At 39.9% G+C, this 14333-nt stretch overlaps 1 protein-coding gene across 18 annotated transcripts in view; it reads left to right on the top strand.

Moving 5' to 3' along the window:
* Positions 1–14333, top strand: part of ADAT1 (adenosine deaminase tRNA specific 1) — a 31118-nt gene that overhangs the window by 2534 nt on the left and 14251 nt on the right. For 14 of the 18 annotated variants that reach the window (XM_037408931.1, XM_037408920.1, XM_037408938.1 and 11 more), the window contains 6 exons: positions 666–720; positions 1491–1621; positions 3012–3630; positions 8125–8270; positions 10648–10747; positions 13293–13379. In XM_037408931.1, coding sequence (XP_037264828.1) covers positions 666–720; positions 1491–1621; positions 3012–3630; positions 8125–8270; positions 10648–10747; positions 13293–13379 — 1138 coding nt within the window. The other 4 variants (XM_037408936.1, XM_037408937.1, XM_037408934.1 and 1 more) reach the window with 3 other exon arrangements.

Below are 14333 nucleotides of genomic sequence, written 5' to 3'. Positions count from 1 at the left end.
AAAATACTTTCCTGTTATAACATTGATTTATTGGTAGTCAAGTTAATGGTTATTTTTAGAGAACTTTTAAAATTTTAGAAATGTTAAAAAAAGACTTTTATCATCTGACCTTTTATTCCTGAAATAAAGGCTGATCTACAGATCCTGTTCCTTTTGGATACCACAATAGGTAGATACTGCAGGAAGTTTGAAGATGAGATGTGTAAACCTGGTAAATGCCAGAATTATTTACAAGAACAGTAATTTAAATTGTAGGACATAGTGCAACAAGAAACTTAAACCAAAAGCTTAACAGTGCTTGAAATTGTCTTGATGTTATGCTTAATCTGAGAATATCAAGATTTACTATTAAGAACAAACATGAGGAAGGATTTGAAGGAAGCCAGGGTTCATTCAACTCAAAGGATTTCAGATATTTGAAGAGTTAAAATTTGGTATTTAAACACGTCTCTGATTTTCTGTGAAGATGCTTATTCTTCATTTGTGTAGGCTATTGACCTCCTTTTGTAGTGATTGGAAGTTTAACTATCTTGCAATAACCTAATACCAATGTTAAACCTTCAAGTACTAACACATCTGGAGAAACTGTCATCCATCAAATTTGGTTTGCTTTGTTTGTCTCCTTTTCAATAATGATGCATATTCTTACTTTCTTGTTGCTTTAGGAGACATTCTGAATGACAGCCATGCTGAAATTGTGGCTAAGAGGAGCTTCCAGAGGTGAGGCATGAAGTTCACGTGCTGTTATTCAGTGCCACTTGAGGTTGTTTGTTGTGATACAAATGGTTTTGACCTATAGCTGAAATAACCAAATTTATCAGCTTCAGGGATGAGACTGTAATGAAAGAGAAGGTATTACTTCTGTGTAGGTGACTCCTTTTGTTGGGAGGAGTTTAACCTAATTTTTACACTTCTAGGTGGTGTTAAGGCCCTTTCACAAAAGCTTGTTTCTTCCTCATTATTCTTGTAGAACCTCTGTATGGAGAAGTATGATCTGATTTCGTGTGGTGTCAGTACTGGTCTGATGACTACATTGTAAAGGGTAGCCTTTTTCCTGTTTCTCACATACCAATCCTCATGTTCACATGGGCTAAGGTGGTTCAAGGAGCCAAGCCAGGAGGATACTAATGCTACAGAAACAAGTACATTTCTTGAAGTTTGATGCCGCTAAACTGGCGCTCGCAGAATCAGATGAGTTGCATTGTGAGTAAAAATAACAGAGTGGGAGGAGAGGACCTTAGATATACAATTTGAGGAGACTTTTAACTCCACTGAATGCAAGCAACCCTTTGAGGCCTGTTATTAAGGTTCCAATGATGTGTTTGTGTTTATGGAGTATGTTGGATCCCATCTATCTGTAGAAGAATAGCTGACTGGCTTCTTGTAGATCTTCATCAGGAAAGAACAGGCACTAGTGGGCATCTCATTTTTGTTGTTTTCCTACGCATCAGAAAAGAAGTAATGTTTCATGAAAACTTTCTGCTGAACAGGTATCTTCTCCATCAGATGTGGCTGGCAGCTTCCCATCAGCAATGTAGTATCTTTATTCCTGGAACTGAAACTGGGAAATGGAAACTCAGACCAAATACCACATTTGTTTTCTTCTCCAGCCATACCCCATGTGAGTATGCTGGAGTCAACCAATTTCATGGCTCCCACTTGTAGCATCTTCTCTGCCCCTTGCTTTTCTTTGGTCTCTTGTTGGACTGGAGTTGGGAGTGAGGCAGTAACTCATGTTATCAGTATGTGCCCTAAGATGTACTTGACTGCCAAACTGATATGTGGAGGACCATTCTATGTCACTGAATATGATTCTTGAGAACTTGGTAAATCCAGTATACTGCTCATTATATAGTGGAGTGCTTCACTTGCTCTTTAAACAATAATGGCTACTGGTTTCTTTTCCAGAAACTAACATACTTGTCAGAGATCCTGTCATATCTCCTGGTTGCTTCACTTTAAACGTTTTCTCCTTGGATTCAGATTTTAATGAAAAACAACATTTATCACACTTATTAAAAAACAAACAAACAAAACCCCTAAAACAAAACAAAGAAAACCCAACCAACCTCCCCCCCAACCAAACATCAAAACACTTCCCCACGCAACCATGCAAAAAACACCAAACAAAACCAAAAATGAAACAAACCAAACACCCCCAATCCAAAACTTCCTATGGAATGGAATGCAACTTCTTGTTTTGTCACTGAAAATGCTCTTTGTGTTTTTTAAAAAACCAGCACCACAAAGATGAGGATCTGTTGGCAAAATGCAGGGATGCAATAACTTGGTTTGCCAGCTTATCAGACGTCTTGATGTTAGCACACTCTTACCAGTGTGTTCTTCAACTGCTGGTCTGTTACCAGAGCAAAGAAGTCTATCTGTACTTCACATAGTGAATTAGTTTCTAGTAGGTTTTTATGATTTTGATGGCATTGTTGGAATATGCTATGATAGTTTTCTTTATTAATGCAATATGAGAATAGAATCTACATCTTCAAATTTAATAGCATGAATAATTTCCTGACTGCCTTTTTCTCATGCCTGTCAGGCTTTGTTTGCTTTGAACTGAGCTTTGGAATTTTGGTTTTGAGCTTGTTTTAGGAATACAGATTAAAATTTCCATCCTTATTTGATAGGTTATTCTTTAGTTATTCTTTTGAGGTTTGTATTGTTTAGTTAATCGGACTAGTTTTCCTGCGAGTCTTCTGCACTGCTTGTAGTCTGTCAAATGTCTTTGACACCTTTGCTTCATAATTTTTGTTTGAAGTTTTGCTTTTTTGGTTATTTCATGTGTTGGCTCAAATTCCAGCAAAGTCTTATTCATCATTGTACAGGGCAATGTTGTTTGAAAAGCGTATTCTCATAGTTAAATCTTCTTGAGTGCAAAGCTGTAAAAGCTGGTAGTAGTTGGTACTACTGGTACATTACTGGTACATGACTGGTATGATATGTTCCAGTAACGAGAGGTGCATTTTTGGCCATTTTTGATGTTATTTCTTCTGTTCTAGGTGGAGATGCTTCTATTATTCCAATTAGCAAACCAGAGAACCAGCTTTCTAAGCCAGCGACTGGCGATACTGCACCTGGACGATCATCAGAGTGTAGACGTAACCATGATCATTTGGGTTCAGAAGATAATAGGAAATCAGATGAAACAGAAAGTAATCGTGTAATCAAGAGAATGAAAACTGATGATGATGGTGTTTTTTCCAAAATCACTGAAGACCTGGATGTTCAGCAAGTATCTGTGAAACAAGAAGATGACACAGATCCAGAGAACTGTGAATGTTCTGCAGAGACGCAAGTAGCTAATAAGGAGACTGGTTTAGGGAGACTAAAGGTAGTAGATGTTTATAGAACTGGAGCAAAATGCATACCTGGAGAGCTGGGTGATGCCCGAACACCTGGGCTAGGTTATCACTGTGTAGGACTATTAAGAGTGAAGCCAGGGCGTGGGGACAGAACATGCTCTATGTCCTGCAGCGATAAACTGGCTCGCTGGAATGTGTTAGGGTGTCAAGGAGCTCTTCTGATGCATTTCCTGCAGTATCCAGTGTATCTGTCAGCAGTTGTAGTGGGGAAGTGTCCATATAGTGAAGAAGCTATGCGGAGAGCAATTATTGAAAGGTAAGTGCTCTCCTTTGGAAATCTGGTAGTGTGTATGGAGACCGTGAGTTATGGAAGACAACATGTGAAACAAAAATATCAGAACTTTGCACCAAAGTAATTTGCAGAAAATGTGAACTTCTGCAAGTTCACATTTTCAGGAAGCCCTGTGCAGTATGGAGAAAAGTTGACTACTGCTTCAGACCTGAAGATTCACAAAAGAATTTCCATTAGATTCAAGATCCCCTTGGTTGTCCCTTCACAGAGCAGTGAAAAGCTGTTACTAGACAAAAGTTTTACTAGAAGCTTTCCAGCAGAAAAGCAGCTGGAAGGACAAAAACTCAGTGCAGTGAAGGTTTCAGCATAGTGAAATTGAACTTTTCTTGCCTTTTCCTGATTTTATTTACTCAAACTGGGTCAAAAAAAGCCTTAATTTATTCAGTTATCTGTACTCCACAAAGTAATTCTGAGTATCTTTAAGTTCCTTATTATAGAATTTGTTGATGGGCAAAAGCAGCTTCTATTTCTTGCAGGACCATTCTTAAAATTAACTTTAAAAGCCCCCAAATCTCTCCATCCATCCTAAAGGCAGTCTGACTGAAATGATTCCACATTAATGTATAGGTAGACTTTTGCACTGTTGAAAGGATATTTTTCTGGTTGTCCTTTCAAACTTTTTTGTAACTTAGCCTTTAATGAACTTCTTGGTTCTTCTGAAGCTTTTGCTGATTTTAGACCCTGCTTTCAAATTTACTTTCCAGTGAGTAAAAGATGTATTTTAAACTTGCTTTGAAGGGAATTGTAGTAAAAACAGTTTACTTTTTGCTGTCTTCCTGAGCTTGGATCCAAACTTAAAATTTTGCAAGAGATTAATGTTTGGTTTATTGCATATGCATACAAGTCCATCCATTTAAGATTTCAAAATCATATTGTCAGTCTGTTCTCAGTAGAGATTTTTCAAAATTGTTATTTTTGACTCTGTCATGTGCCTTCAGTTGTTCTGTGCAGCCCATGGAAAGTGAGTTCACAGCAATTTCTGCATTAGGTCTAGGAGTACATTTGAGTTTAGAAAGACGAGTGCTGTTTGGCAGCCAGGTTGGGAAGTCATGATTTCATGCCAGCACTTGTTTTGATTAGTGTTGTCAGTTTATTGCTTTTTGAGCAAGACTTTGTGCTTCTGGGACACTTTGCATGCAAACAAGTATCTCTCATTGATCTATTCCACCACTTCTATTCACACTGATTTGGATGTGCAGTGCAAGCTCATGTTTTGTAGTCTCCATGCATTCTGGTGGATGCACTTCAGAATTCTGCCGTGAGACTGTGGGCCTTTAGCTTTTATAAAGGATGTGGTTTGTGGCTCAGCAGCTCTGGTTTTGACATTCTTGTTTCTTATCCTCCTGCTCAGCAATATAAAAAGAAGTGGGATTTTTCAACCTGATCAACCTTTATGAATGGTTGAAATGGCAGATAAAGGAGCCAACAAGGAGAGGTACTCTGCTAGACCTCACACTTGCTAGCAGTGAGGGGCTCATCTGGGATATGAAGGTTGAAGGAGGCCTTAGTTGCAGTGACCATGAGATGGTAGAGTTCAGGATTCTGAGGAGTGGGAAGAGGGTAAAAAGCAAGCTCACAACCATGGACTTCAGCAGAACATGCTTCAGCCTCTTCAAAGATCTGCTTGAAAGAGTCGTATGGTATAAGGCCCCAGAGGCAAGGTGAGCCCTTAAAAAAATGGTTAATATTCAAGGATTACCTCCTCCAAGCTCAAGAGTGGTCCATCATGTTGAATAGGAATTCAGGCAGAAATGTCAGGAGGCCTGTGTGGGTGAACAAGGAGCTCGTGGCCAAACTGACATGCAAAAGAAGCATATGAAGGGTAGAAGCAAAGGCAAGTAACCTAGGAGGAGTATAGAGACAGCGTCTCTGTATGCGGCAGTGAGGTTGGGAAAGCCCAACTGGAATTGGATCTAGCAAGGGATGTCAAAGACCAGAAGGGCTTCTCTAATTACACAGGTCACAAAAGGAAGGCTTGGGAAAATGTGCTCACTGCTGAATGAAGTGGGAGACATGGTTACACAGGACATGGAAAAGGCTGAGGTACTGAATGGCTTCTTTGCCCCAAGACTAGCAAGACCAGCCTTCAGGAATCCCAGGCCCTATAGATTAGGGAGAAAGTCTGGAGCAAGGTGAAAGTACCATTGGTGGAAGAGGAATGAGGTGGAGAAGAACAGCAGACATGAATAAGTCCCTGGGCCCTGATGGGATGTACCCAGGAGACCTGCGGGAGCCAGCAGGCATCATTGTGAGGCCACTCCCATAAATCTTTGCTTGATCATGGCAGCTGGGAGAAATTCCCAAAGACTAGAGGAAACCAAAAGTCACTCCATTCTTCAGGAAGGGCAAGAAGCAGGACCCAGGGAACTGCAGGCTGGCCAGCCTCACCTCGATCCCTGGGAAGGAAGTGGGTCCTGGAAACCATTTCCAGGCACATGAAAGACAAAATCATCAGAAGGAGTCAGCATGGATTCATCAAGGGGAAGTCACACTTGACCAACTTGAAGAACTTCTATGAAGTGACTGGTCTGATAGGCAAGGAAGTAGCAATGGGTATTGTCTACCTAGGCTTCAGTAAGGCTTTTGACACTGCCTCCTGTAAGATCCTCGTAGAGATTCTGTTAAAAGTATAGGCTGGATCAGCACATGGTGAGGTGGGTTGCAAACCAGCTGAATGGCTGACACCAGAAGGTGCTGATCGCTGGCTAAAGTGTAGTTGGAGGTGTGACCAGCTTTGTGTGCGCAGGGGTCAGTACTAGGTCCAGTCCTGTTTAACGTCATTGTTAATGATCTGGATGATGGCACAGAGTGTACCCTCAGCAAGTTGTGATGACTCAGAATGGGGAGGAGTGGTTGATACCGCTAGGGATTGTGCTGACATCCAGAGGGACCTCAGCCTGGAGAAGGGTAGGGACCTCGTGAAGTTCAATAAGGGGAAGGAAGTACAGAGTCCTGCACCTGGGGAGAAGCAGCTCAGTCCACCAACATAGGCTGTGGGCTGCCCAGCTGGAAAGCAGCTTTGCAGGAAAGGAGTGACCTTGAGCCAGCAGTGTGCCCTGGCAGCAAAGGCAGCTAATGGTATCCCGGGCTGCATTAGGCAAAGTATTGCCCACAGGTGGAGGGGTGTGATCCTTCCCCTGTACTGGCACTGGTGAGGCCACATCTGGGGTGCTGTGTCCAGTTCTGGGCTCCTCAGTACAAGAGAGACAGGGCCATACTGGACAGAGTCTGACAAAGGGCCTCAAAGATGTTTAAGGGATTGGAGCATCTCTCATATGAGGAGGGGCTGGGAGAGCTGGAACTGTTTAGCCCAGGGAAAAGGCGGCTCAGGGGGATCTTACCAGTGTGCACAAACACCTGTGAAGGGAGGGTGCAAAGAAAGTGGAGCCAGGCTGTTTTCAGTGGTGCCCAGTGAGAGGACAAGAGGTGATGGGCACAGCGCAAACTGAAACACTGGGGGTTCCCTCTGAACGTCAGGAAACAATTCCTTACTGTGCAGGTGACGGGGCACTGGCAGAGGTTGCCCTGAGAGGTTATGGGGTCTCCCACCTTGGAGATGCTCAAAAGCGGTCTGGAGACCATCCTGGGCAGCGCTGTGGGTGGCCCTGCCCGAGCAGGGGGGGGCTGGACCAGGTGACATACACACGGTGTCTGCCAATTTCAGCTGGTATGTGATTTACTGAAGTGATTCAGGACACTTGGCATGTGCAAGCTTGTGCTGGTCAGGTGGAAAAAGACTTAAGAGTTGTGTTAGACTGGAAAGGAAAAGCTTATTTTCATGGTAAAAATCTCTCTACTTCTTTAATCTGAATTACATTAAAGATTAGTCTTAGGTTGCAAAGTCAGACACTTTTTCAGACTATTACATGTGACAGTTTGAATCTCGGTCTGCATTCCTGCTCTGTGTAAGTATTATGATGATTATACACATGCTATTGTTTCCTCCTTACATGTTCCTAATCCTGTTCAGTGTGTAACAGTAACTTAAGGTAGCAAAGATGAGATTATATATGGAACTGTAAGTATATATCTTTCTAGTCTTTGATTATGAACCTTTAGTATCATAAAACAGGTGTTAATATGGTTGAGTATGTAAATACTTCATGATTATTGTTTTTCATTGTGATTGCAGAAGTTTATTGCAGTTTTTATCCTGCATACTTTATCGCCATTGATTACATCAGCTTTTAACTAGACCTTTTTAAAAATTATTTAATTGTAGTTTTTCTAGGATGGACAAGTTCTTAATAAACTCTGTGGCTTTGTTTTTTTATCAAATACTTTTTTGAAGGAAGAAATGCCCCCAAACTTCCTTATCTCTCTTCTATAGCTCATGTTCAATTCAATTTTAATGCAAAAGTAACATATTTCCGGTTTTGAAGGGAAATTGTTTGTTTTTTTGGCTTGTTTGGGAAGACCAGACTTAAAATAATTTGCATTTTTCCATGTTAATTTTAGATGTCAGCACACCTTGCTTTTACCAGAGGGTTTTGTTGCTCAGGAGGTTAAGCTGCTGCAATCGGATCTTCGATTTGAACATAGCCGTCAGGCAGTTCAGGAAGCTCAAACTAACGGCAAAACAAAACTTGTTCCTTGTAGTGCAGGTGAGTTAACTTGGACTAGGTGCATAACTGTTTGAAAAAGTTCAAATAGAAATTAGGTGGCTTTGGTAATTTCCTAAAATGGAACTTTATTAATTGCCAGTGCTAGAGGTAAAGGTGACTTGTAGCAGGAAATTAATTTCAGGCCAAACTTAATTGTTAATAATTAATAATTCAGCTCAGCCTCTAGTTTCCTGTGGGGAGTTTTCGGACTGAATAAACACTTGATTGATGCCGTTAAGAATCTATAATCTAAACAAAGACAGAAAATAACCAGTGAAAGCTAAAGTTCTGAGGGTGATAAGAAAACAAAAATATCAAAAGACTTCTTGTTTCAGTTAGTTTTGCATTGTCCTTGGTAATAATCAGGAGACCTGCCATGCTGAATTGCTCCAGAAATCTGTGAACATAGAATACAGAGTAGTATCATGTAAAGGTTTAATTGATAGAGGTTTTGGACATTGCATTTTTTGTCATGGTGATGAATGAATATGCAAGTCATGTTATGATTTAGCAGCATGGTCTCATTTGGGGAAAACAAACTTTGGTACTGCCACTGTATGTATATGGTTGAGCAGTTTCTTTAAACTTGGACGTGCCTACCTTCTGCTGTTGTATACTTTCTGGCTTAACTGGAAGTAGCAGTTATTCTGTTACAGTAAAGCTGATGATAAAATAGAATGGAAACAAAGGGTTCCTTAATGGAATTCAGATTTATTAAATTGGAGTTATTTACAGGTGCCAGGAAGGAAAAGATTTTGATCCTGTGAGAAAGGAAACAGAATCCATCATTGAAAAATGGTGCCAATTCACTCAACAAACAAGATCCCAAACAACTGTGACTAAATTCCTGTGTATGTCTCCTTTCTGTAGTTACTCAAGTCATTCAGTTAAATAAAGATGAATGATGCTTCATCACATTTTTTTGCATATATGAATTATGCCAGGTTGATTTCTTTTCTTGAAGGGGTAAAAGTTGGAGTAAAGTCTAAATCAGGGCTATTACACTGACTATTGAAATATGCTTCATAGGAATGTTTCAGCTGGTATTTTTAAAAAGATAAATGTGTTCTGTTTAGTATTTTGAAGTTTATGATAACTATGAAGAAATGAAAGAATAGAAAATGTTTTCACTTAAGTAAATTTTTATCTGTCAGAATCTGGTATTCTCTGACCAGGTGGTTGTAGATACTCCACTTGTGGAGGATTTAATGTTTAACACCAGTTATATATATATTTAATGTGATTGGACATTACATAATAGACATTACACAGGATTTTAATTTAGTAGAGTGATACAGCATTGTATCTAAATCACAATGCAAGTACAGCTTATGCTTAGCAGAGTACAGCAATTGCAGCATACAGTTCAATCATAGTACAAGTGTGATTGACATAATCAGTCTCCATAATACACTTTATAATGTGTAGGGTTTGAGCATCTTGAATGGCAAGGTGGTATCATGAAGGAGAGAAGCCGTGAAAATTGTCTTTAGAGTTAGTATGTGTGCAGCTGTTTTGCCTGTTAGGAACGCAGAGAAATGGGAGAACTTAAGGAACAAAAATTGTCTCAAGGCAGTAGAAGTTAAAGGAACTGTTGTTAGGTTATGGAGGGACAGATTGGGCATGTCAATCGGTTTTGTTTCTGTTAACTTGCTATTGATGCTTTGCTAGTTATTTATAAATCTGTAAGGTATGGTGTGCAGAGTTTCAGCATTAGGAAGCTCACAGTCTAAGATGGTAATTAGGTTACCAGAATTGGGGGTAAAGGATAAGGTTGTTGGCACTTGCTAGCTCTTCCAACATGGTATTTTTCTTTGACCACTAGCTAATAACATTTTTCAAGTAAAGTCTACAGATACTTGATGTATGCCAGTTATCATAGAACTATTTAGAGTATACAATATGCAATAAAATAGTAGCACACAATAAATTAATAAGGAAAACACAGAGCGGCTGGTGCAAGTAGCTTGGGAAAGTATTTCACAGCCTGATATGAAAATAAGCCATCTGACTTTGAAGTTTCTTTGTCTGGACAGGATGTACAAAAGAAAGTAGAAGCCCCCTAAAAAGGGGAGAATTACAGAGCTGGAGGCCAAATATTTAGAGGCATGGATTCTTGAAGGACCTGATTCAGATGAAAGCTCTCTGTGTATGTATGTGTGTGTATATATATTTTTAAATTATTATTAATTAAACAGAATTTACCTGTTCTTTTAGGTACTGAAATCCTTGACCTAGAGAGCCACGGTCCTCTTTCTAGTTTAAATTGTTTTGGGAAGCAGCATGGTATCATGTGAACACACAGAATGAAAGGAACTGCGAAGTTCTGCTTTTGTGATGAGAGCATCTCCCTTGTTTATAATCCTTTCTTCTACAGCTATCAGTTGGAGTGCGGTCCCTGAGCAACCCCTGGATGTCAGCTCAGATGGCTTCCGGCAGGGAACAACAAAGAAGGGGATTGGGAGCCATCAGAGCAGGTGAGAGAATGTTGTGATACCTGGGTGCATGTATCTCTGTTTGTTAGCATACATGCTTCTGTCAGCTCATGTGATGTATAGCGCATTGTCAGAGCAGAAAGAAATCTAGGGAGTGGGGAAAAAGGGGAAAGGTGTGAAGTGGGGGAAAAGGAAGAAACACTGTGTAAGGGAGAGAGGGGGAGCTGGAATGGGGAAAGTTGAATGAGGCTTAACAAGTTTATCCTATTTCTTTTTTGTCACTGTTGATTAAAAAGAGCATTGTAGATGATGGGGGGGACGGGACTGTGATCAGTTTTTAATAGAAGACCGCTCATTCGTTGGTGAAGTTTGAAGTTTTGCTTTGTATCTTTTGGGTTGTTGCCTGTGAAGGAGGTGTGTGTGTTGCAGGTCCTCTTTCCACAGATTTCTTTTTCTGTACAAGTCAGGCCAGCTCTTTAAGAAATGTCATAATCTTCTATCAATTATTAATGTTTAAAGAAACAGTTACGTATTTTTCTTGTGGTTATGAGGAATTACTTGTTAACATCTGCAGACAAATTTCTCCATTTCTCTACACTTTCCTCAGTGCGGTGACCAAAATTATCATTAGTCTGTGGAAGTTCAGTTTGAAGGTTGGGATCATGTTTTGGTTGCTGGCTCCTTATACTACCAATTTATTAATGGTCATATTGTTTATTTTTCCCAGGCTTTCTGGGAGAAAGAAGGTAATCCTGGCAGTAGTGAATGAAATGCGAAGTAGAGCTTAGACGATTATTGTGGAGAACTCATTTACGTTCCTGTTTGGTTGCACATTCTGAGCTCAAAGTTAGGCCTCACTTGGCTGTAGTTTATCTTGGTATATCCTAGTATTTCTGAATTTTCTCTGCAAAGAGGAGGACCAGGAAGTTTGTGGCTTGGGACCAGTATTGGTGTCAGGGGTGTTGTGAGCACAGGTGACCTGGGTGGCTTAGTGTGTCTTTTGAGACAGGCTTTACGTGCACTGTAGAATATTAGTTTTCAATATGTGGTGTGTAATGTATTCCTGGAGATGTGTGAAAGAAAGGTCAAACCAGCCAACCAACCTGTTTTTCTTGGTAGGCTTAAATTTGTTATGTAGCATTTGTGTATCGGTTCTAAAACTTCAGAGCCATCTGCTAGCTGCCACTTTGCACAAAGCTTGGGAGCTCAATTGTTGTCAAAAGTTGAGAGATCCTCCTTCTTTTTCACATGCTCAACATTCACTAAAACCTTGAAAAGTTATTAGAGAGGGTCTACAAGACTGTGTGATTGCGAAGGTCTCATTTCCTAAGAAATCAGGATTAAAAACAAGGTCAAGGAATAAGTAACCTGTTTACACTTTTGTGATAAATGGTCACAAAAGGAACTTTTGTAATGAAAATAAGGAATTTATAGCCTTATTGGGGGGGGCATACTTAATAATAAACAAGACGTGTATTTCAGCCCTGGTTTCTCTTCAAGGAATCTCAGAGCTATTGGTGGCAGGGGTGTTGTTTGGGTTTTTTTTCCCCCTCAGTATGTTAGGTAACACTAAATATCGAGGAAGGTAAAGCTGACTGACTAAAAGGAATTTGTAGGTAGGTGTCTGGTATGTGCTTTAGTTAATTAAGCATTAACAAAAGCACCAAAACCTACAATAAGAACCTTTGACAATTGAAGATGAATTTTTTTTTACATCTTTAGCTGTCTTTGCACACCAATTTTGCGGTTCTTTAAGAACATACTGGCAAAATAGGAAGGCTTTTTTATTGGTTTGTTTTTGCAGTGCTTCTGAAGAATTAGCTTGGATGTGTTGGAGAACTGAATCAGTCATTGTGAAGACAAGTGTATAAAAAGAATTTAATTAAATAGAGAAAATAGCTGAGGTTTTAAAAAATAAATGATGCTTTATAATCAGCTTTTCTGGTTGCCTTCTCTTTGGGGGAAGAGAAGGCCTTAAAGCTGACAGAGATGCATTCGGTATTTTCAAAAGACCTTTCAAACTTTGGATCACTTTATTTTTGATGAGCTGCTTCCTATTTAACTGCCCTGCAGCTGTTGCTGAATGTAGCCTCGTCACCATTGTAAAAAGGACAGCATTGTTCCAGATATTTCTGCTGGTTCTTTTATTTGTTTTGAATAATACAAAGTTTGCCAGTTTGAACAAGCCTTTGGAGTCCTTCTGTGCTTGTTTGATGGGTTCTGGACAAGTCCTTTTGGCTCAACCTAGCTGTAGTTACAAGCTGATGACTGTGCAGTCTCACACAGATAATAATGTGGGGGTATTAAAATGTCTGTGCAAACCTGTAGGGCGCTGGCTGGGACAATGGAAGAAATGCAGCTCTTTGTCAATATAATATTTCAAATGAAGGCAAGAGGCAGGTGGACAGCTCAGAAGGGGTAAGAGAAATTAAATTACGGAGAACTTTTTACGTTCCTTGCGAAGTGAACATAATTTTCTTTATAAAAAATGTTCAGCTGGGAAGTACTACTGTGAGCTGTAAGAGGAAATGCATTTCTGATTTCTCTTCCATCAGAACTTCTGATTTCTTGGTTTTTTTTTCATCAGATCCAAGATCTGTAAAGTGGAACTCTTCCATGGGTTCCAAAAGCTGGTGAGAAGTATTTCACAAGAGGATCTGCCAGACACTCTTCGGTAAAGACATTTTGATTATATTTAAAGAGTGAATTTATCTTAATAAAACTCAAGAATATTCTGATGATACCAGAATCTGCTCATGTATCTCACTTTAGAAAAGTTCATTGTTAAAGTTTGATAACTTGAAAAATATGGCATGTGCTTGATGGGTTAGGAGGACTCTCTTTTTTGGTCTTTTTTAATCACCTTGTTGGAGAAACAGCTATCGCACCTCATGTATTAATGACAGAAAGAAGAAATTGCAGGTGGTTTGTTTGTTTGACGGTAAAGTAAGAATTTGGGGCAGCTGATCTCTTCTGAGGCCTTACTGCTTTTCAAAAGGGTAAACTCTGTTCCTGCTCAGTGGAGCCTTGTCCTTCTCTTAGGACTAGAGCTGGCATCTGTTGGACACCTCTGTAAGCCTCTTCAACTTGCTGTCTTGGCAGAAAACTCTACATTTTGGGGTCTTTTTCTCAGTTCAAGTGGTCCTGTCTGAAAGTGGCAGCAGGCAGCTGCGCAGAAGAAGTGAGGAGGGAGATGAGAGGAGGAAGTAGTACCATTTCTGAAAATGTGAGCTGTTAGTTCAGCTCCCTGCAGCACTGTGCCCTTGGTAGCATTCATATCCTTGGTGGCATTCAGTCCCTCCATACCAAAATTGTGGTGGGATTATTGATACCTGGTTGGTGTTTAGTAATTCTATGAAATCCTACTTCTTTGCTTCACAGGAAGAAGGAGTTTGAGTAAAATAAATAAATAAATTATTAAGGAAAGTCTACGCTAAAATCCTTGTTTGCCTAAGTGTATGATTACGAGCTAGTAAGGTGAGATAGTGTAGAGGGCTCCTTCTGCAATCCATGTATTACATAGATGGAGACTTTCTGGAAAGAACAGAAGGTTTTGTCTGAGGAAGCCATACTTGGAGGTTTCTTTTACATTATTAGAAACAAGTGTGGTTTATCAGACTGGCGTTTC

Source organism: Falco rusticolus, chromosome 15, assembly GCF_015220075.1.
Source record: "Falco rusticolus isolate bFalRus1 chromosome 15, bFalRus1.pri, whole genome shotgun sequence".
Taxonomy (NCBI): Eukaryota; Metazoa; Chordata; class Aves; order Falconiformes; family Falconidae; genus Falco; species Falco rusticolus.
The sequence above is the reverse complement of the archived record's forward strand: the minus strand, read 5'-3'. Positions and strand labels throughout refer to the sequence as shown.